General features: G+C 63.1%; 1 protein-coding gene across 5 annotated transcripts in view; it reads right to left on the bottom strand.

Annotated features, from left to right (window-relative positions):
• The window catches only part of SOX13 (SRY-box transcription factor 13), a 41,711-nt gene extending 19,785 nt beyond the window's left edge, over positions 1-21,926 (bottom strand). For 2 of the 5 annotated variants that reach the window (XM_089311349.1, XM_008268545.5), the window contains exon 1: positions 21,417-21,925. Coding sequence is in view for 1 of the 5 variants with exons in the window: in XM_089311348.1 (XP_089167474.1) it covers positions 17,583-17,635 (53 nt within the window). In the remaining 4 variants the exon portion in view is untranslated. Of the gene's footprint in view, positions 1-15,130; positions 15,182-17,582; positions 18,031-21,416 lie in introns of those variants that run through there. The other 3 variants (XM_089311348.1, XM_089311350.1, XM_051821157.3) reach the window with 3 other exon arrangements.
• Positions 21,927-22,337: the final 411 nt, after the last annotated feature.

Genomic DNA, 22,337 nt, shown 5'->3' with positions numbered 1-22,337 from the left:
TCCTCTATGCCAATCAGCTGACCTGCGCTGGCAGGAAGGCCACCCCTCACCCCCGCCGCCACCGCCTCCTGCCCCCCCCCCCGGGAAGGCAGAGGGACAGAAGGCTGAGCTGATCACCAATGGACACCGACCCAGGGGGTCATTGCAAGAGCCTGTGGGTGACCGCGTGGAGGCTGGAAGGGCAGCCTGCCCTGCAGAGCACCTCGAGGCCCTGAGCCCCTTCCCCCACGCCTTGCTCTGTGCAGCAGCACTGTGAGGAGCACTTCCTGAATTCTGTGAGCAGGTGTCCACCTCGCCCCAATACACCTGCGTCCCGTATCACAGTGCCTCCCCCGCCTCGCCCCAATACACCTGCGTCCCGTATCACAGTGCCTCCCCCGCCTCGCCCCAATACACCTGCGTCCCGTATCACAGTGCCTGGTTCCAGCACCGTATCTGGCTCCCGCTTCCTTCTCATCGACGCACACCTTGGGAGACAGCTGTGTTGCCAAGAGGCTGCGTCCCTACCACCCTCGTGGAGACCTGGGGTGGCTTCCCGGCTCCCAGTCCTGGCCACTGCAGGATTTGGGGAGTGACCCAGAGGATGGGAGCTCTGTCTCTCTGCCTCTCAAGTAATCAAAAAAAATTTTTTTAATTAGGCCTGAGAAGGGGGTCAGGAAGCACAGGTAAACCCACCTGGGGCTTGCGAATGGCATCTGCAGTGGAGGGAGGAGGGTGCTGAGCCCTCGCCCTGCGGGAGCTGATGTCAAAACCACACTGGAGGAACTGCAGGCTCCCCGGCACACAACGGTCAGAAGCGAGTTGTCAGAGAGGAAAGACCAATATTTCCATTCCTCTAGCCTCAGCCCTCCCAGGCCCAGGGTACCACCAGTCTGGTCCCCGGCGCCCTCGTGTCCCAGGCCCTTCTGGAGGTGAGGGGTGAGACTTCACTGTCACCCGGACCTGCACTGGACGCCTGGCTCGACCACGGACTCCAAGCCAAGCCCTGTGCCCTTGGGGAGGCTCGGTTCCCCCAGCTCTAAAGTTTGACCATAACACCTGCAGCCTGAGAAGACTGGACTCAACGGTGGAAGCAGCAAACTATGACGTCAGTCCCTGCCACCACCGCCCCTCCCCCACGGTCAGACAAGCAGAAGCCCCACACCTGAAGGAGAGTCAGGCGTGCCAGCCCCTCCACCTTCCCCACGAAGCTTCCCCACGAAGCCCTCTGAGGCCGATGGCTGCCCGATGTTCTCTTGTTGTCTCCTTACACCCTGGACTCTCCTCAGGCTCCAGGCGGTGTGGACAGGATAAAGGGGTACAGATGCGTCCAGGAAAACCGACCCAGCATCACTGCTTATGTGGCCGAGACACACAAGCTGCAGGCTGCATGAGCCCCCTGCAGTCGGCTAGACCAGAGGTGTGGCCGCAGGCGGGGAGAAGGATGAGCAGCCAAAGCCCTCTGGGCCGAATAGAAACCAGCTCTGGGGGCCGGTGCAGTGGCATAGCGGTTAAGCCACCGCCTGCAGTGCTGGCATCCCACAGGGGTGCCGGTTTGAGTCCCGATCCAGCTCTCTGCTGTGGCTCAGGAAAGCAGTGGAAGATGGCCCAAGTGCCTGGGCCCTTGCACCCACGTGGGAGACCCGGATGAAGTGCCTGGCTTCAGATCAGCCCAGCTGCGGCCATTTCGGCCATCTGGGGAGTGAACCAGGGGATGGAAGACGTTTCTCTCTCTGCCTCTGCCTTTCTGTAACTCTGCCTCTCAAATAAATAATCTTAGGGGAGAAAAAAAAGGCAAGCAAACCAGCTCTGTGCCAGGCTTCCCTCCCCCATGCTGGGGGAGGCTGGACAGCAGCGGCTTCCGCGTGGTGCCCCGTCTCAGCCACATGGACTGCGCCATCAGGGTACAAGGTGAGACGCAGGCTTGGAGACCCGAGTTGGTTCCCTGTGACCAGCCGACACCCTCAGCTCTCTAAGCTCACTCCCTCCTTCCTCTACCAAGGGACCACAGACGGCCCTGGGCGTGGCTTTGACAGCCAGACAACGCTGGCGGAGCCCAGGGCCTGGCACACGGCCCTGCCGGGTGACTGACAGCTTCATCACAGCTCCTAGATGGGGGGGGGGGGGGGGGGAGTCGCCCACTCCAAGCGGCACAAGCGAGGCGCGACTTCTTTACACCTCCGACCTTCCATCGGCAACGGGCGCCTGGGGATTGCTCAGCACAGAATCTGACACTCGCACGGCCACAGCGGCCAAGGCCCGCGTGCTGGACTCGGACGCATGCACAGCCACGGCGTGCTGGACCCAGACACACTGGCCTCCCTGTGGTTCTGGGTGGGACGTTAGCCCAAGCACCACTGCTGCCCACCCCCAGAACTGCGTTGGTGGCCCTGGCTCATGTGGTTCCTCCCCCCACCCGGTGGCAGCTCCTCTCCTGTTATCTACCCCGGCCTGGCACGAAGCAGAATCCGTCCCCTCTTGCTGGCTCAGGGCCCCTTTATTGACGAGCGGCTTCGGCTCCATTTCCAAAGGGCAGGGAAGTGGGGAGAGAACAGGATCACAGGGCACCTCTGGCTTCATCGCAGAGGCTCACGGAGCAGCCGGCCTGGGTCCCCATGTCCTAGCTCCAGCACCCTTCGGAAACCAAGGCAGGACCCCCTCAACCAAGACTTGGCAATGGGGTGGGATGAGGTCTGATCCTAGGAGGGATCTCGGCTCCGGGAACCCACAATGCCAACGGCAATGAAAAGGTGGCAATCAAATTCTTAGCAAGCAAGCGCCACCCACCCAGATGGCAGCGCCGCACCATCATGGCACACCTACCGTGGGCCACGCCTATGGCGGCACTTCGTTTCACCTCCGCAATCACCAGCTGAGATAGGTGGCATCAGTATCCCCACTTTACAGAGAAAGCAAGTCACTGAGGCGATCTGAGCCAGGCGACCTAGCACAGAACCCAACTCCCACCCAGACCACAGCCAAGGACGACACAGCACACCGGGTGCCACCCACAGGGCTCCTGACTGTCTGACTCTGCCATCATTAGGCCTGGGAAACACTACTACCTGGGGACTGAAGGCAGCTGGGCCACTGTCCCCGGTCATGGCCAGGGGGCGGTGACCAAGAAACGGAACCCAGGGACAGGCTGCAAGTCCCTTCTTTTAAGTGCTGGCTTATACCAGTCTCTCTGCTGAATCGCTGGCCTCCCACACACCCTTCACCTCTGCCTGGCCAGTGTGGCTCTCACCACGAGGGTCAGGGGTCCTGGTTCATTTGATGTGAGAGAAGTCAAAGTCAAGTTGAGGGAGAGCAAATCTCTGTAGCTCCACAGGCCACACACAGGCTTCCCTCGCTTCTGCCAGTCGGCGCAAGTGCAGCCCCAGAGTTCAATGTGGGGGGCCTGGGGAGGCTCAGCGCCAGCGTCCCACCCACAGAACAAGAGGCCGCACTCCAGAGGGTGCAGGCCACCCGGGCCCCGACCTGCCTCATGCGTCCCGTCTTTGTTTCCTGCCGGTCCTCCAGGCCACCTGTCCCCAAACTCTGAACAGCAAGGTGCAGAGCTGTGCACTTGCAACACGCGTGCCCGATGCCCGGCTGAGGCCTTATTTGTTCATCAATTCCTTTCTGAACATAAAAGCAACGTGTGCTCACTGTAGACAATTTGCAAAACTTAAAATGCGTACAAAGAAATAAAAAAGGCCTCCATTTCCCAGCAGGCTGGGGGAGGCCACTGATAACAATTCGGCAAATTCCCATCAGCCCTCTTTGGAGCACTTTCCTACTCCATCGCTGGGCAGAGAAAGACAAAGAAGAAAGAGAATGGGCGTTCAGCGGAGCAGCCGAGATGCCAGCTAAGACGCCGGTGTCCCCATCAGGGTCCCAGCTCCGGCTCCCGACTCCAGCTTCCTGCCGATGTACACCGCACCCCCCAACGGCCCAGGCAGGTGGATCCCTACAACCTGACATGGGAAACCAGGGTTGTGTGCCAGCTCCTGGCTCAGTCCTGGCCATTGCCAGCATTTGGGGAATAAACCAGCAAACAGAAGCTTTTTTTCTCTCTGCCTCTCAAATTTTAAAAAATACACTAAAGGGAGAGGAAGGGAGGAGAAAGAGGAAAGGAAATATCGCAGAGACGTCCCTGCTCGTGGGGCTGTAAGATGGTGCAGCCGCCATGGACAAGTTACCCGGCTCCTTGAAAACTTAAAGCTAGACTCAGCCTAGGACCTGGCACCCCCACTTCTGCGTGTGAACTCAGATGGAAGGTAGGGTCTGGAGTTGTTCTTTGTCCACTCATGCTCACGGCAACAGAGAGGGAAAGTCAGGTGTCTTCTAGATGAGCAGATCAACAGAACACGTCTATAAACGCCCACAGCAGAGAAGATCAGCCTACGAGGGACACACCTGCCACCTGCTCCGACGCAGACGAACCCTGGTGACACTACCCGGCGCCACCTCGGCGAGGTCCTTAAACCAGCGACAGGCACAGAAAGAGAAAGTGGGAGAGTCAGTGGGGGCTGGGCGGAGGGGACCAGGAGCGGCGAGCGCAGAGCTGCAGCGTGGCCGCTGATGCTTCCGTGGGCAGGTGGGGTGACGGCTACACTACACGGTGGCCACGCTTCACACCCCGAGCCACATGCCAGGAAATGGTTAACATGACACGTTTTATGTTGTGTATGTTAACACGGTATTTGTCATGATGGACAGCAGGAAACTGCTAATAATCCACAGGTTCACAGCACCTGTAATCTGCCAACAAGGAGACCTTAACATGGGGTGAGCATGGGGGGCGGGACAGCAGGGCAGCCCCGGGGGACTGGTGCTCCTGCTCACAGGGCCGTAATTAACCTCACTAATTGAAGTGTCTAGAAAGGGCCAGTGGTGCCGACCTGCCCACCCCCACTGCCTCCCTCAGCCAAAGGCACCCCAGACACAAGGCGGCTTTGGGGGACCTCAGCCGGGAGCTCGAGGGGCCTGGGGGGCCGGGAGCCAGAGAAAGAGGTCTTACTCCTCCCTTAAACATCAGTGCCGAGGCCATGGTAGTGCAATGGGCTGCGATGCTGGCATTAGAGCCCTGGTTGGAATCCCAGCTGCTGTGCCTCCGATCAGCTCCCCGGTAACGCGCCTGGGAAAGCAGCCGGTGGTAGCGTCAGAGCTTGGGCCCCTGCTGCCCACGTGGGATGGAGTTCCTGTTCTGACCCAGCCCAGCCCTGACTGTTCGCTGGCATTTGGGGAGTGAACCAGCAGATGGAAACTGTCGCTCTGCCTTTCAAATAAAGAAGTCTTTTAAAAAAAAAAAGTCCCTCGCCGGCACCGCGGCTCAGTAGACTAATCTTCCACTTTGTGGCGCCGGCACACCGGGTTCTAGTCCCGGTCGGGGCGCCGGATTCTGTCCCGGTTGCCCCTCTTCCAGGCCAGCTCTCTGCTGTGGCCCGGGAGTGCAGTGGAGGATGGCCCAAGTGCTTGGGCCCTGCACCCCATGGGAGACCAGGAGAAGCACCTGGCTCCTGGCTTTGGATAGGCGCGGTGCGCTAGCCGCAGCGCACCAGCTGTGGCGGCCATTGGAGGGTGAACCAACGGCAAAGGAAGACCTTTCTCTCTGTCTCTCTCTCTCACTGTCCACTCTGCCTGTCAAAAAAAAAAAAAAAAAAAAAAAAAAGTCCCTCACTTCCCCACAGTCTTCTCTGATGGCCTTCAGCGTCTGGCCACCTGGTTCCCAGAACTGCTCTGGCCTTGCCTGGCCACAGGAGCAGGGTCCAGCTGAAATCCATGCTACCAGAGGGAGTGTGGCACAGGGCCCCTGCTGGGGGCAGGGCAGCAGAAAAGGATCCCTTAGGGGTCCCAGACCTGGCTCCTGTGATTCCCTGAGACACCCAGATCCCTCTAAACGCATGGCAGGCCCACCCCAAGTCCCACTGGCCGTCAGGTGCACCTGCCGCTGCTGTTTGATTTTCCACTCGGTGTACTGTGGCTCCCTCTCACCCAGGGCACATCCGGGTTTCACAGAGGCTGCCACCACCCACCCCGAGTGTGCCTTGGTGTCCCTAAGAGGGGGAGAGAGGCAAGGCCCCGCCCCAGCCCTCCCTCAGCCTCCACAGGGCCAGCTCTCTGGCTGCCTGCTTCCCCTCCCCCATAGCCTGCAGACCTGACCCAGGGGAAGGGGGTTAGCCAAGGGGTCACCAAGGGCCCAGCTCCAACCAGCTCTGCAGTTGGAAGAATTTAACCCCTTCCCTCCCGGCTCATGACTGAGCCCCCGTGAGGAGGGGGAAACCACAGCAGGAGGGTCACCAGCAGATGATGGTTCAAGTCCCTGGGTCCCTGCCACCTCCAGAGGCGGCTCAGATTCAACTGGGGGCTCCTGGCTTCGGCCTGGCCCAGCCCTGGCTGCTGGGGGCATCAGGGTGAAAAGACTTCTGTGTCTGGCTTTCAAAGAAAATTAAAAAATAAAAGCAGAGCCCACCAGGCGGCCACCAGGTGTCGGCACCGTGACGTCCTTCGACGCCACAGCATCCACACATTCGATGGTTTACGATGCTGCACCCGGGAAGGAGACCCCCAGGCCTCGCGCTCGCTGCTGGGCCTGGGACAAACCACCCAACCCTGCCGGCCCCGGTTTTCCACAGTCGCTTTCTCCTCCCGGAGAGGAACTGGGAGCCCTGGCGAGGATGCCCAGGCCCTTGACACTGCTAAGGCCATGCTGTCCAGCTATGGGGGCTCCTCACGAAAGACCAGGACGGCACCACCATTTATCCAGGACCCCAACAAGCTAAGTGCAAGACCCAGCTCGCAGTGAGGACGCTAAAGCAAGCAGGTGCAGGTGGAATGCAGCTGGAAGTCGACTGTCTCCAAGTCCAAAAGCAGCGCACAGGGGCTAAGACTGCTCTTGGACCAGCCCCTTCCTTCATACCTGGGTTCCAGGCCCCACCCCCACATCCGATTCCACCTTCCTGCTAATGTGGTCCCTGGGAGGCAGCTTGGAGCCCTGCCACACACATGAAAAGACATGGATGGAGCTCCTGGCTTTGGCCTGGCCCCGCACAGGGTGTCTTGGGTGCCTGCGGAGTGAACCAGCGGATGGAAGATTGCTCTCCTGTCTCTCAAATAAAATGACCAGGAGCTGGCGCTGTGGCGTAGCAAGTAAAGCCGCTGCCTGCAGTGCCGGCATCCCATATGGGTGCCAGTTCAAGTCCTGGCTACTCCACTTTCAAGCTAGCTCTCTGCTATGGCCTGGGAAAGCAGAAGAAGATGGCCCAAGTGCTTGGGCCCCTGCATCTGTGTGGGAGACCCAGCAGTTCTCTTCCCCTCTCTCCCTCACCCCCTCTCCTCTCTCTCTCTCCTCTCTCCCACCCTCTCCTTCTCTCTCTCCCACCCTCTCCTCTCTTTCTCTCCTCTCTCTCTCCCACCCTCTCCTCTTTCTCTCCTCTCTCTCCCACCCTCTCCTTTCTCTCCTCTCTCTCTCCTTTTCTCTCTCTCTGCCTACATCTCTGAAACTCTGCCTTTCAAATTAAAAAAATCTTAAAAAAATAAAATGAACATAAAACCACAGCACAGGGATCTTTGAGAAGACATTACTTCCCATGGGCACACCAAACCCCAAGGGACTCCCTCTGGTGAGCCTGGGGGCTGGGTACCCAGGGGACAGCCCACGGTCCAGGCCTGGCACAGGCACCAGCCCGTCACCGTGGCTGGAGGGGGAGGCAGCCTCCGCTTCCTGCCAGGTCCCTGCGGACAGGGTCCCGGGCACCGAAGTCCGAAGGCCAGAGCTGTTTTCTGTGGTGGTGATTAGAACTCGGTGGTGGCCGCGTTGGGGAATGCAGTGGCTTCATGCCCCAAACCATCCCAACTTGAAGTGGATTCCGCCAGTGTAATAAAAATCAAACCCACTGGGCACAGAAGCGTCCTCCCTGGGCCAGTTTAGCTAGGGTGGACAGGAGTAGAGTACACGCATCACTCAGGTCACTCCTGCCACCAGCACACGGCAAAGTTTCTTCCCTTTACCGGGCTGCTCCCCGGGACCAGCACGACAGGGTCCACGGCCCGGCCCAGCTCCATGCTCCTCAGACACCTGGGACAGCAGCTCCCACCCTGGAGTGGGTTCAGCAACAGAATAACCCCCGGGGAAGGCCCCATGTGCCAGCCAGCAGCCCAGCCTCTTCTCAACATGCAGGCGTTGTGCTCAGCTGAAGCTGCCGGCTGAGAAAGCCACAGCCCAGGGACTAAGTCACGGGCCAGGGCCAGGGCCAGGGAGGCATCAGGCCGGTTGCCTGTGGCAACAGAGCTGTGGGAGACTGAGGGAGGTGCCCCAGGCACCACACCCTGGAGAGGGGCTCTCCTCCTGTTCGTGGTCCTAGAGGCCACACTCACGACCCCTGGGAGGGACCCTCACATCCAAGTGGGCCCCAGGAGAGCCCTACCATCCCCACCCCAGGACAAGCCTCAACAGCCACCCCCACAGTGACCCCGACAGCAAGAGCTCACGGGGCCTTGCGGTCTCCAGGCCCTGGAGCAAGCGCTGTAAACACATCAAGCTCTCCACGGAGCCATCTCAGCCAGCAGAAGCAGCCATCTCCCACCGTGGAGTGAAAAAATCGGGCTTCTAGGTGCAGTGGGTTAAGCCACACCCTGCTGGGGCGCCAGTTCAAGTCCCGGCTGCTCCACTTCCTATCCGGCTGCCTGCTAATGTGCCGGAAAGGCAGCAGCAGGTGGCCCAAGTACCTGGGCCCCTGCACCCACACAGGAGACCCTGATGGAGACCCCGGCTCCTGGCTTCAGCCTGGCCCAGGCCTGGGTGTGGCAGTCATCTAGGGAGTGAACCAATGGACAGAAGCTTTCTCTCTCCCTGTCACTCTGCCTTTCAAATAAAACTTTAGAAAGAAGAAAGTTCTAGGACTTGCTAGAAATCACAAGCTCAGAAGCAGAGTCAGGACTGAGAGCCCTGGTCTGACTGTGCCTCCCACCCATGGCTCCTGCGATGGGGAGGGGGCTTTGTCCCCCACATGCCGCTCAGCCCCCCTCCCTAGAAGCCAGGCTCTTCATCTGTTCAAATATACACCAAGCGAGGCCGGCGCTGTGGTGTAGCAGGTAAAACTGCTGCCCGCAGTGCTGGCATCCTATATGGGTGCCAGTTCGAGTCTTGGGTGTTCTACTCCTGATCCAGCTCTCTGCTATGGCCTGGGAACACAGTAGAAGATGGCCCACATCCTTGGGCCCCTCTACCCGTGTGGGAGACCCAGAAGAAGCTCCTGGCTCCTGGCTTCGGGTTGACACAGCTCTGGCCATTGCAGCCATTTGGGGAGTGAACCAGTGGATGAAAGACCTCTCTCTCTCTGCCTCTTTTTCTCTCTGTGTAACTCTGCCTTCCAAATAATCTTAAAAACCACCAGGGCCTTCCATCCTGAGCAACGAGAGAGGTCAGTCCCCCGCCCCCTCAGGCCCCACAAACCCCAGGCTCCCCTGGGCCCCACGCAGTGCCACCAGAGCTACAGGCAGCAAGTCCCCGGGGCTGCCAGCCCCGGCCCCACACGCAGAAGAGCCCACTGCACCGGCAGGGTGAGTGGTCTCGGGCGGTTCGGCAGGATCTGAAGGCAGCAAACGTGTCTTTGAATGGAAAGCAGCAGGAAGAGTTCTGCTGGCATTTCCCACGGGACAATGAGCCGCACGCTCCGGCCTGCATGAATGAGCCACCCATTCTGAAAGATCCCGGAAACAGCCTCGGCTCCCCATTGTGAAGGGAGTTCCAGCTCCCGCGGCGAGGGTGGGCCCCGTCCCAGCAGGGCTCCTCGGCCTGACCCACGGGGTCCCAGGAGCCCCCGCTTAGCAGGACACAGGGGATGAGAAGTCCTGCCTCGGCGCTCACCCGCTCGTCAACTCCTGGCAGAGCCTTGAGCCAGCCGGTGAAATGGCCGTCCACCCAGAGACTCAGGGACCGGGGCTAGCTGCAGGGGCAGGTGCAGGATGAGAGACAAGACCAAGGCTCTCTGCCCAGCTCACCCTCTCTGTGCCAGGGCTCCCCAGAGCCCCCCCTGCCCTGTGGCACCAGGGCCTTGGGGAGTGTGGCTCCTAGCACATGAGTAGGAAGCCACTTCCAGTGAAAGACAGACAGTCGGGAGGAGGACGAAGGGAACTTACGCGAGCAGCTGATGGAAGTGGGGTGCTCGCCTCCAGGAGCAGGGACCAGCACTGAGCGCCGGGAAGCACAGCGGCCAGCCTGGGGGAGGGGGCGCAGGCCCTGCCCTCTCCATTCTCTTCCGGGACCCCCACACGACAACCTGCACACACACACACAGCCCAGGCGTGCGCAGAGATCTATCTGCAGCCCCGATCTCGCAGCCACCCAGCGAAATTCCACCAGCTCAGCACTTCCGCAGACAGGGGGCCGTGCCGCTGGTGCGCCATTCTTTCCACAGGGGCGGCCGTCGGGCCCGCACCCCCTCTTCCGGCTGCTCCCCTTCACCTCCAAGGGGTCTTCCCCAGCCCTGCTGTCTCCAGAAACCCTGTTCTGTTCTGAGAGTCCCCGCCCTGACCCCACTGCATGGACAGGAACCTGGAGCTCAAGCCCACGCACCCTGTTTCCAGGGCCACGTGGCTACCACGGGAACGCGGTGCCATCCAGAGGGCCCTCGCCACACAGGGCTGGCACAGGCTGCCCCCAGCACAGGTCCATCGTAGACCACGGATCTGTCCCCCGGCCCTGTCCAACCGCCCGCCGGGTCCCCCAGGCGCCTGCCTCCGATGCTGCAGAACAGAATATGTTTGGCTGGGGACCCGGATGTATCAAATTGCTAATAACACGGCCTCCATCTGAAAAACAAAATCACAGTCGGCCCCACTCCTCCTTTCTGCTCCTTTCACCCTCAGCACCATTTCCTGCAAGGCCTCCACCGAGAAGGAAACGGCTGCCTCACCCTCAGGGCCCCTGGAGGCTCGCTCTCCCTGACCTGGGCACAAAAGCTGGCCCCCAAGGAGAGTGAGGGGTGCGCCTTTGTGGCCAACACTCCTGCCTCTAACTGTGCTTCGTCCGCAATTTGCTGGGCACAGGTGCACCTGTGCGTGGAAGCGCCCTGATCACTAACACAGGTGAAGAGGGGGCCCGTGCATTCCTGCGCACAAGTGGTGGCACCTGCGGCTGGTCCAGCCCCCTGTGCTGACCCCAGCAGCCACAACTCCAAGCTGGCTCTGCTCCCCGGCACCCACGCCCCACAGCAGAGGCCAGGCAGGGAAATGGGACCGGAATGAGAAGACAGACAAGAGCCAAAGCTTGAAGCAGTCGTATTTAGAAAGAATAAAAAAGGCAGATACAGAAGCGCACATTTGGCCTCAGGCTTAAGACAACTGTGTCCCCCACCACAGTGCCTGGGTTCAACTCCCGACTCTGACTCCAGCTTCCTACCAATGCAAATCCTGGTAGGCAGCGCTGGTGGCTCGGGTAATTGGGTTCCTGCCACCCACAGGGGAGACCTGGATTTCATTCTGGGCTCCTGGCTCTGGCCTGGCCCAGGAGTGGGCGTTTGGGAAGTGAACCAGCTAATACGAGCTCTCTTTTTTTCTGCCTCTCAAATAACACCACCACAACCAGTAACAATAAAAGGCAAATCTCACTGTGCCTGGGGACAGGCTATAAAACCGTGTTTGGTGTATTGGTTCTATGTAAATTGCATGTAAACATGGACAAGGGCTCTTGAAAAAAAAACTCCAACCCACTGCTGCGCGCTCTCTGGCAGTCTCCAGGGCGACCCAGGCCACATCCGAGCACCTGGCTGGGTGCACCCGCCCTACCTCTCAGCACCTCCCTTTGCACCAGCTGCTCCCCTGGGCCTCAGCTCACCTGGCAGCCGCCTGAGACATGCGGCTGTCCAAGAGGAAGAGGAAATGGGTGACGTCCACACCGGGCACAGCCAAGGTGGCAGGTGAGGAGGCGAGGGGGAGAATGGCGGCCTCTGTCCCGGCGAACATCCTTCCAGCTCCGGCCTTGCGATGGGCTCCCTGCCACAGCCAGGAGGCCCAGCGGGCTCCCCACAATCCCTGGCACTAGAAGCCAGGGCAGCAGGCCAGATCCGAGAGTGGGCCATCGCTCGTCCTCCGCGCGGCCCGCTGAGACTCCTGGAAGCCCCACCACCTACAGGAGCCTCAACACGCTCATCTGCAAAATGGAGGCATGAGATGCTCTCTGCCCTGCCACCCACTCCACATCTGGATTCTGCAGTTGCAGCAAAACTGGCAGGGGGCTGCCAGCGCCCTCCCCAGGCACACGGGCAGCATCCTCGCTTTATCTCAGGGGGGCTCAAACGGGTCCCTGCCAAGTCGCACATGGGAATGAGGTCCCGAGAGGCTGGTCCAGGGACCTGAGGGCACCCAGGGTCAGACCAAGGCTCCCCGGGGATCCATTAGGTCAGGGGGCCTCCTGTAGCCTTTGCCCAAACAGGAAAAGCAGCACAGGAGGCGGCCCACTAGAACCTGGAGCCTCCTCCACTTCCATGCAACGGGCCAGCACCCAGCCCCTGTCTCAGGCCAGGGGTCCTGGCCTCCTGAGCCAGGAGTCGGGCAGCCAGGCCCACCTCCTCCATGCAAATCGTGGCAGCAAGGACAGACGAGAGCCCCCAGCCCAGGTAGACTTACGACTCAGCGACACCACGTGGAACAACCCCAACAGCCCCAGCCGGCTGCACCTGCCCGCCTCGCCATCACCCTCACAGGGGCCGGCCACAGGGCAGACCATCTGGGAGCGAGCCAGCAGATGGAAGACCTCTGTCTTCCTCTCTAACTCTGTCTTTCAGACACCGAGAGACCAAAGCTGCCCCTGAAACTCCTGGGCGTGGCAGCAGGCCCAGGCCACCCCACCAGTCACCCTCAAGGGGCCGCACCGCAGGCACCACCTGCGTCATCACACCGAGCTCTGGCTCCTGCGGCAGCCCTGCCCGCACTCTGGGCCAGCAAACTCCTACACCTCACTCAAAACCCACTTCAAATGCTACCCCTCCTCTATAAACCCTTCCTGGACCGTCTTAGGAGGACAACGCAGAGAACCTGGGCGGCTCTGGTGGCAGGTGCTTCCCTGGACTGCCGCTTGCCTCCCCACCTACCTCCCTGGCCGTGGACGGCTTGGAGCCCCTGCCACTCTCCAAGGAACAGGGACAGCAGTGGGCACCTCCCAGGAGCCCTCCCTCTCCGCCACGCACCGTTTTGTGTTAAACCACGACATTAGCCCGAGTTATCACCCAGAACTCAGAGGAGGAGACAGAGAGGTTGGGTTACTTGCCCAGGGCTCCAGAAGCTGCCCATCTGTGCACTACCAGATGGTTCTTCGGTGCTTCCCAGTCCCTGGGGCAGTGCACGGCACACAGTAGGTGCTCATGGCACACAGTAGGTGCTCGGTGAAGGCCTGGCTTGAGTAGGGCGGGAGGGAGAAGGGGGCTCTGCCCTCCAGGCCCACATCCCCCCAGCCCGCTGCCTGCCCCACCGGCCGACTCCCGACGCTCAGTCCTTTCTGTCCCAAAGCTGCAGGCGCTTCTCCCCCCTCCCATCAGTTTCTGGCTTCAGTGCCCCAGCATGGGTGGCTGACCTGTCTTTCCAGCAGGGAAACTGAGTCCCACACAGCCCACAGGGCCAGCAGCTCCGTTCAGAAGCCAGGGCACCTGACCCTACAGGGTCCACTCTAACCCGGTCTCAAGAAAGAAAAACAAACTGCCAAGGCAGGACCCCCGGCTGACCCAGTCGCTGGCCCGAGAGGGGCAAGGACAGGGGGCCGCCTCCCCAGCCCAGGGAGGGGGAGACAAGAGGCCCTTTGTATCCGCAGAGCTCCTGACACACCTGTTCCCCCGCCTGCCCACGGCCTCCCTCCCGGGCCTGTGTGCGGCCTTGTTTATCCCGCAGCCCTGGCAGCCAGGCCCGGCTCGCACCCAGCGTGGGGCTCCCGCAGCCCCTGCCAGCACCTGCCCGATCCCGGCAGCCCCGCAGGCTGCAGGCCAAGCACAATCCACCCGCTGTTGACACAGTTGTCGGTCCTGGGGGCGGGGGGCTGGCGCGGAGGAGAGGAGAGAAGCTGCAAAGGCATCCCCGCCCCGGCTCATTCGCAGTTGGCCCGGGCCAGCCGGCACCCCCGCAGCTGCCGGAGAGGCTTGGGGTGCCAAGCCCGGACGGCCCGGGCCCAGTGCCGCTGTAACTTGCACCTGATGCCCCGGGCCCGGCAGCCCACGCCACGGTGCACGCTCCGCACACACTGCGAAAAGCCGCGTGCCGGGAGCCCCAGCTACCTTGTCTTCAAAAGCCCACCACTCACCCTTCCTCAGGACCCCTGGGGAGGGGGTGACCACCCAATGCACCCCAGGAGACCTGGCTGGGACCTCGGGAAGCTGTGGGAGCTGGGGGGCTGCCCCTACCACTTTCTCTTCCTGAGCGAGCTCCTCACTCTCAAGTCACAGCGGCTCCTCTTACAGGCAGCCTTCCCTGACTGCCCAAGCCTGGCTCAGGAGTCCGTCCTGGATGCTGCCCCAAGCACCGGCTCTGGGCCTCCCGACTGTCACTCGGGGTCACTGCCAATTGCTTACTCCTCTTTGTCTTCCTCAGAGCTGCACAAACCTGCTCTGGTTGCATGGCTTCGGAGCCCAGCAGCCTACGTAGCTGCAGAGCGGAGATGGACGGAGCAGGCCCTCGAGGCTCTAACAAGCCAATCGGCCTCCCCCCTACCCCCACCCCACGTTCCCATCTTTAAACCACGCCCTGGACTAACCAGGCTCGTGGCAGTAAAGGACTAATGTGCGCCTGGGCCACCTGTTAATTTGCCGCGTGCCTAACTGATTTCAACCTGACCAGGCAGTTACCTCCTGGGCAACAAAGAGTAAGGACCCCGGAAGGACAAGGGGGTGCGAGTGGTGGGGGACAAGGGCTGGGCACAGAGGAGACCTGGTGTAAAAGGGCCTGAGGCGGGGCTGGGGCTGTTCAGGAGAGGGAGGACTTGCTCACCTCCCTCTGCCCCAGGTGGGAGCTCCCAAACCTCGCCCACCAGGACTCAGGATGCAGGACACCTATGGCCAGTCAGCCAACGTGCACTCAGCTGCTCCAAAAACCTCATCTTTACCAATTGCCCAGAGCACCCACAGGCCCTCACCCCTAGCTCCTGGTTCCCCAAGCTCCATCCGTGCCCAGAAGAGGGACTCACCAACAGCCAAGATCACCCCAAGTGAGGGGTGCCGTCTAGGGCCAGGCAAACCTGGTAGAAGAGAGGGAGAGTTACGCTGTGAAAGCCAGCAGGGCCATCGTGTACAGTTGCACGGACCATATGCACCATTCACCTGGACTTGTCCACTCAGTACAATTCTCTGAGGACAACAGTCAAGTTCCCTCAGCTCCAGAGAGAAGGCCGCCTGCCCACCTGACCCCTCCAGGCAGCTCTCCAACCCTGTGTCCTGTGCTGGCGCTTCGGCTGGGGTCCCTGGTCATGGAAGGCGTGCCCTTCCCCTTCCCAGCCCCAGCCAGGGGACCCCATGGATCCCACCACTGGCTCTGTGCCCACTCCTCCTCCAGTCCTCACTCCTGGCTGCGGGGTGGCTGTGCTTCCCACGACCAGATCAACGTGCAGACTGAATTTACCGGGAGTCAAGGGCAGGCAGGAGGGTGATCACCAGCACCCCATGCCCCACCCAGGTAGCCTGGAACTGAAACTCCAGTCTGTTTGGGGCACCGGAAGCAGGGGGGGCTGGGCGAGGGTTGGGGGGAGAATGCGCACAGTCGGGCGCACGCAGGGCCGCTGCCCCCAGCTCCTGGCTTCCCGGCTGTGGTCTGAGGTCCTCCAGGTCTCCCCCAAGTTCTCAGAGGCCCCACCTGCTTCCCCAGCACCGAGGGGGCTGTCCAGGGCCACAGCTGCCAGCGGGCACTGGCTGGCACACCCGGACTCCGCCGGCCTCAGCAGTGGCAGCTCTGGGTTCCTGCCCCAGACCCCTACCTCTGCCTCAGGGCTGCAGCCCCTCCCATTCACCTTTTGTTCTCCCTCCTTCCCACCGTCTGCACCCTGCAGAGGAGCAGCCCTGGCCCCAGAGCCCCCAGGGAGGTTGGGGCACTCCAGGCTCCTGCAACAGGGCTGGGGCAGGAGGGTGTACTCCGCCGCTCACCCCTCTCGGCCTGCGCTGGGCCCTGCCCAGGGCCTCCTGGGAAGCCAAGCAAGGGTTAAGCCCCCCTCGTCTAGCCCAGCCCAAGGGGGATTCCTTCCCACTAGGTATCGGGAGCCCAAGGACTCAGGTGGGCTCCCAATTGTCCCCAGGGAAGGGACCGGCCCTTGCTCCTGCAGCACAGGACAAGCCCCACTCCCTGGTCTTCCGTGGAAAAAAACCCTGGCCTCTCCTCTTTCATGGGCTGGTCAGTCACTTCGTGCAGAGGTAACACCCGCGGCCCTCTGACTTCAAGAAACAGGAATATCAATAGGAGCCCCAGGTTACCAAAACAAAAACAAAAACAAACAAACAAAAAAACGCAGCCGGGGAAGAGGCTGGCCTTGGTGGGACGGCGGCCGCTGGGGCTGCTCTGGCTGCTGGGCCCCAGGCCCCGGCCCGCCCCGCCTCCCTGGCTGCTCCTCCACAGGGCCAGCCCCGGCCCATGGCACCCCCTCTGCCCCAGCGCAGTGCAGCGCAGCCCGGGGCCCCTCCGTGGGGGATGGGAGGGGCCGGAGCAAGGCCCTCTGGGAGCGGCTCTCACCCCGTCCAGTTCTCCGGGCTGCACATTCCATCCCGGCAGAGGGAAGGGAGGAGGGCGGGGGAGGGGAGGCGAGGGGGAGGGGTGGGGAGGGCAGTCCAGCCGCCTCTGGGGCGGATCCCCCAGGGAGCTGCAGGCCTGGGAGGGCTTCCAGAGCCAAAGAGCCGCAGTGCCCCTGCCCGGGCGCCGGCCCCTTCCCCTTACTCTTTGCGAGCCAAGATGCTGAAACCCTACGCTGGCCTGGCCGTGTCCCCAGAAGCCACAGCGGAACAATGTAGGGGTGACACCAACACCCCTCCCCAACCCCGCGGGGAGCTCGTGCCAAGGCCATTTAAATGCTAAGACCACTGCTGGAGGAGGGCTGGGTGGGAGTGCAGCCGGGTGCTGTTCCTACCCGGGGCACAGAAAATTCCAGATCTGACCGCTGCCCGGCGCCCAGAGGGCTATTTAGGGAAAAGGTGGCAGCTGCAGGTCTGTCCCCACTTCCTCCATCCTTACTCTCCACCAGGCCCCCTCCCCCACCACTAGAACCCCCACCATTTGGGCAGCCAGGAGCTCATGCAGCTCCCCTGAGGTGCCAGGCCACACACAGCACGGCCCCCGGCCCGCCTCGGCCTCTGGTCCACCCACAAAGACCCTGAGAGGAGGCAGGGGACACCCCAGCCTTTCCCCCTCCGCCCAACCTCTGGCAAGAGGGTCTGCCCCGTCTCGGTGACCATCCACAGCCTCTGCTCTCCCCAGCAGCGAGGGGGCGGTGCTGGGGCCTGGGGGCCTCGCCAGAGAGGCGGGCCCTGGGACAGGATAGCCAAGCAGCAGCCTGGAGCTGCAGGTGGTGGCTGGGGGGCGGGGTGGGGGTCTGCCCCGTGGCCCACGCAGGACGGACACAGAGCCTTGCCGTGGCAGGGCCCAGAGCCGGGTGCACTCACCTGTCTCCTTGGGCCGGTGGCACAGAACAGACCCTCAGGAGGGCACGCCACATCCCAGGTGCTCAGATCATTTGCATTTGAAAAGAAACACAGCCACCCCCTGAGGAAAGAAGCGGGCAGAGGCGGCGGTGGCCTGCTGAGCTGGCCTTAGCGACTCTCACGGTCTTCCAAAATAAGGAGGGTCCCCCCCAGGCAAAGCCCACCACCCAGGGCCGGCCTTCCAGGGGCAGGGGCGGGGGCAGCCATCCTCCAGGGGCTGGGCTCCCCTTCTGGTGGCAGGCATGGTGACGGCCTCCCGGGCTCACACATCCGGGTTCCAGGAAGGGACGAGCCAAGGGTGAGGACGCAGCGAGTTCAGGCAGGAGAGAGCGAGCCCTCTTAAGCAAACACTGCGCGCAAAAATAACTCCCATTCAGAGCTCGGCGCGCTGTGGGCCTGACCGGCCTCTTTTCACACGCACAGCACAGCTCAGCTTCGCCCCAAGGCGGCTGGGGCGGGGGCGCGCCAGGACGGCTGCCTTGGAGTCCTACTTCTTCCGGTGCCCTGTCAGCTTCCTGGACACGGGCACAGGGAGCTGCCCTGGAAGAGCCAGCCTTTGCACACTCGCGTGTGGGCCTCTCAAGGTCAAGAACACCCGGATCCCTTTGGGGGACGGGGCTGGCCACAGCAAACCGGGAGCCCTATCCATTCAGGTCCCAGCAGTTCTAAGAAGCAGATCTGATTGCTGTTGCTGGCCCATTGCACAGATGGGAAGAAGGAGGCTCGGAGGTGCCACCTGAGGAGTGTTTCCTCGGCTCTGAATGCTTCCTCTGGTCTCTCTGAACGTGCTCATCGTCACAGCAGCCAAGTGCCCCAAGCCCAGCCAGCACTGGAATCCGCCTGCCATGGCTGACGCTCGCCCCACTGACCACACAGCTGTGCACTGAGCAAGCACGGAGCGATGCTGCTGTGTTGGGGAGGCCACAGGCTCTGCCTCCCAAACAGCCCCCAGGCCCCCCAGGCCCCCAGGCCCCCCAGACCCCCAGGCCAGCCTCGGCCTGCATCCTAGCTCCCCTCCAAGCCAATCTCCGCCCAGCAGGCGAAGCCATCTCTCTTTTTGACAGCATTCCTTCTCTGTGTATAAAAGTAATTCATGACCACTGTGCAAGTGTGGGGAAAGCAACAGAAGATAAACAAGGACATAAAAGTCAGCTCTCTGTCCGGGGTCCAGGGTGAACCCCTGTGGCCATCGCCACGTGTGTCTGTGTGCATGGCAGGCGGGCAAATACGTGGAATCCTCGTTGCGAGACGGGCACTGTATCATTACACCCCGTCTCCTTACCCCTTATCACACGTACTCCCAGGTCGGAAGCCGTTCTGGGGTCACTACAAGCCTTGTTTCCTCTGTCCAGTTTATACCCGCACGCGGTTCTCAATTCGGAACAGACAAAAGGGTCCACGGCAAACCACAACATCTCCCTCACCCGGGGCACCTATGACACCCACCTCTTGCGCACCAAATAATCTCTCCAAGCCACCATCTCAGATCCCATCACTCCTGGCCCGCAACTGACCAATGGCTTCACCAGCCACAAATGCCAGGCCCCTAACCAGTCCTACGGGGTGGGTGCAGTGTGGCCAGACCAGGCCCTCGCCCCCTCCTCTTTCTCCCATCTCCCCAGAAGCCTCAGGGGCTCTGCACTGGCCGGTCCCTCTGCCTGCAGGTCTCCGGGGCAGGCAGGGGCTGTGCTGTCCTCTCTCCAGGGCGGCCTTCACGGCCTCCCAGTGCAGACCCCAGTGTCTTCTCCCGGTTGGAAGAGCACCTACCTGTCACGTTCACTGGTCCCCTGCCTAGCACAGGGCCCGGCACACAGTGGGTGCTCAGTACGTCCCTGTTGCAGGGATGAACAGGTGGGTCTGCCGCGTGGGCTCCCCAAGCGCCAAGCACCACCCGGGGTGGGGTGAAAGGTCAGGAAAGGAGCACAGGTGCCAGCAGCACCTGCTCTTCCTGCCACCCAGCCCACCGCTTAGAAGTGCCTGCAGGGTCTGGAATCAGGTAGGGTGCATGGGGCACAGCCCAACCTTGGCCCCCCGCTTTCGCTACACGGAACTGCAGTGCAGCCTCAGGGCTGGCCGGTACCTGTCCCGCTGATGCTGCCCTGGGGCCCCATGGAAACCCAGCCGCCCCCAGGGATGCACAGCACACTCAATCCTGAGCCGGCAGCCAGGCGCAGGTGCTGGGGGGACGCCCTGGTAGACACTTCCTTCCTGGGCCTGACGTCCACCCTGAGAGGCTGCAGCTGGGCCAAGAGCAATTTTTAAGAATGAGGAAAGGCGGCAACCGACACCGCCAAGAAAGGGGGGGGGGGTGGAAGAGGGAAGACTCAGGCCACAGGAAGTGGAGTGGAGCGGGGGCAGTGTGAGGCCTCCCCACCCCCCCCCCCCCAATGAACTATCCTAACTGCCGGGGCACAACTCCTCCAGGCTCCCAGGCGCTCAGTCACAGGGAACTCGCACCCTGCACTTGCGTGTGTCGGCACAGCTCTGGGCATCACTCAGGGACATAAGCGCTGCTCACGGGAACCCCATTTACAGACGAGGAAACTGAGGCACAGAGCCAGGGGCAGCAGCTGGAATGCAACTCCAGTCTCTCGGCTCTGAGCCACTGGACACTCCGTGGTCCCCACCTCCTGGAGCTCCTGCCCTGGGAACCTGCACCCTCACACATCACTCCCCCGAGGGCGGGACCCTGCCCATTCCGCCCAGCGCACAGGTGCTGAGTCCCAGCTAGGGATACGGCGGACAGCAGGGGCTTTGCAAGGCCAGCAGCAGCAGCCCGGGCGACGTCCCCAAGGCGCCCTGCCCGGAAATCCCCACCGAGTCCAAGCAAACTTCCCAGGAAAACTCCGGCTTCCTCCAAGCTCGCGTCTCGGAGGCGAATGCCGGGAGAGCCGGCGGAGTCCTCGCAGCCGCCGCGGGCCCGGCGAGCGCCCCGGCTCCTCCCGGGAGGAGCCGGGGTGAAGCTGCACATGCCCCCTCCCCGGGCCGCCGGGTCCTCGCGCTCCCCGGACGCGGCTGCTCCCGCGGGACGCGGGCGGCACACACGTGTGCCCGGGACACGTGTGCACGGCGTGCGCGGGTGTGTGTGTGTGTATGTTTACGTCCAGAACGCGCGGGGCGCGACAACAATGGCGAGCGGCCGGGAGCGCCGCGCGGCCCCTGTGCGTCCGCTGCCTCTGGGCACGACTCGCTTTCCCCGGGAAATCGGGGCGCAAGGCTCGCCCGGGCGGCAGCCGGACGGGAGGTGGGGGTGGAGGAAGCTGGCCGCGGTGGGGGCGGGGGTGGACCCGGAGCGGCGCGGGCGGAAAACAAACAGGAGGCGGCGCCGGGGAATAAACCTGCAGCATGCCGAGGGGTGAGCGGCGCGCCCCCGACCCCCGCCCACCCGGCGCCCGGAGCTCCGCGGCTCGCTGAGGGGGGCACCCGAGCCCCACCAGGGGCGCGCCCACGTCGCTCCCAGCTTTGCACCGGGAAATCCGTAATCCGGGCGCGCACGGCCAGGGCCGGCGAGAAAGACCCAGCGCCGCCGGGTGGGCGAGGGGCGGGCAGTGGGGGCACTGGCGCAGCCGCCCCCGGCCCTGCGGGCGCCACCCCCCTGCGCCAGGACCCGGGTCCGCCGACCTTATGGGGGGTGGGGGGCACAGGTGGGGGTCCGTCCCTGCTCGGAAAACTTTGCCAAGGAGGGAAACTCCGAGGGAAGCGAGCCGGCGTGGTGCCCAGGCCCGTGGGGGCGCCAGCGTCAAGACTTGGGAGGGCCGGGGAGAGGGGCGCGACGGCGCGCACGGGCGCACTTACTACTCAGCCGGGCGCTGGGCTCGGGGCTCGCGGCTCCTGCTCCCGCTGCGGGCGGTCCTCGCGGCTGGCAGCCTGGGCCGGGCGCTCACATGCCCCGGCGACGCGGCGGGCGGGCCGGGCTGGGAGGGGGCACGCCCCCCGCCGTCGGCCGGGAGTCGCTCCCGCCCCACGGCCACCCTGGGTGCGCGCCCCACGCGGGGCCGCCGTCCCGGGCGGCTCGCTGTCTTCCGGCCGGGCGGCGCCCTCCGCCGGGCCAGGCCGCTCTTGCACTCTGCCCTCTGCCCCGGCTCGCGGCCGTCTCCCCGCCTTCCGCGGCCGCGCTCCGGGACCGCCCGGCTCCGCGGCTCTCCTCCGGCTGCGCGCCTCGGCTCGGTCCGAATCTCGGCCTCCGAGGCTGCTCCCCTGCACCCTGGGCTCCGGGACCCGCGCGCGCGCACAGTTCAGTTCCGAGCCGGGACTGGAGCAAGGCGTTCGGCGTTCGCGGCCGCCAGGCGACTCGACAGCCGCGGAGGAGAAAGAGGGAGGGAGACCGCGAGCGGGCAGGGAGCGGGGAGGGGAGGAGGGAAGGCGGGAGGGTGGGGAGATGCAGGCGGAGGGAGGGACGCAGAGTTCCCTCCTCCCGCCCGCCGCCGGTCCGGCCAGGCATCCACAGCTGGAAGCCTCAGTGCGGCCGGGAGAGCCAGGGTTCCCGGGCACGCGGGCGGGGCGGGGCGGGGTGGGGGAAATAGGAGCCAGCAGGTGGGTGCTGCCCGGCCCGAGGGCGGCCGCGGAGATCCTCGCTCCAAGTTCCCAGTCGGGCTCCCAGCACCCCTGGATTTGAGGCGTCTAGAGACCCCCACTTCTGTACGTGCCCTGGGAACCGGATCCCACCTGCTTCCCTGGGAACCTGGGATCCCACCGGATCCCAGCTGCACCGCTTCC

Source organism: Oryctolagus cuniculus, chromosome 13, assembly GCF_051225735.1.
Source record: "Oryctolagus cuniculus isolate XC-2025 breed Fujian yellow rabbit chromosome 13, ASM5122573v1, whole genome shotgun sequence".
Taxonomy (NCBI): Eukaryota; Metazoa; Chordata; class Mammalia; order Lagomorpha; family Leporidae; genus Oryctolagus; species Oryctolagus cuniculus.
This window is presented reverse-complemented; position numbering and strand designations above follow the sequence as displayed.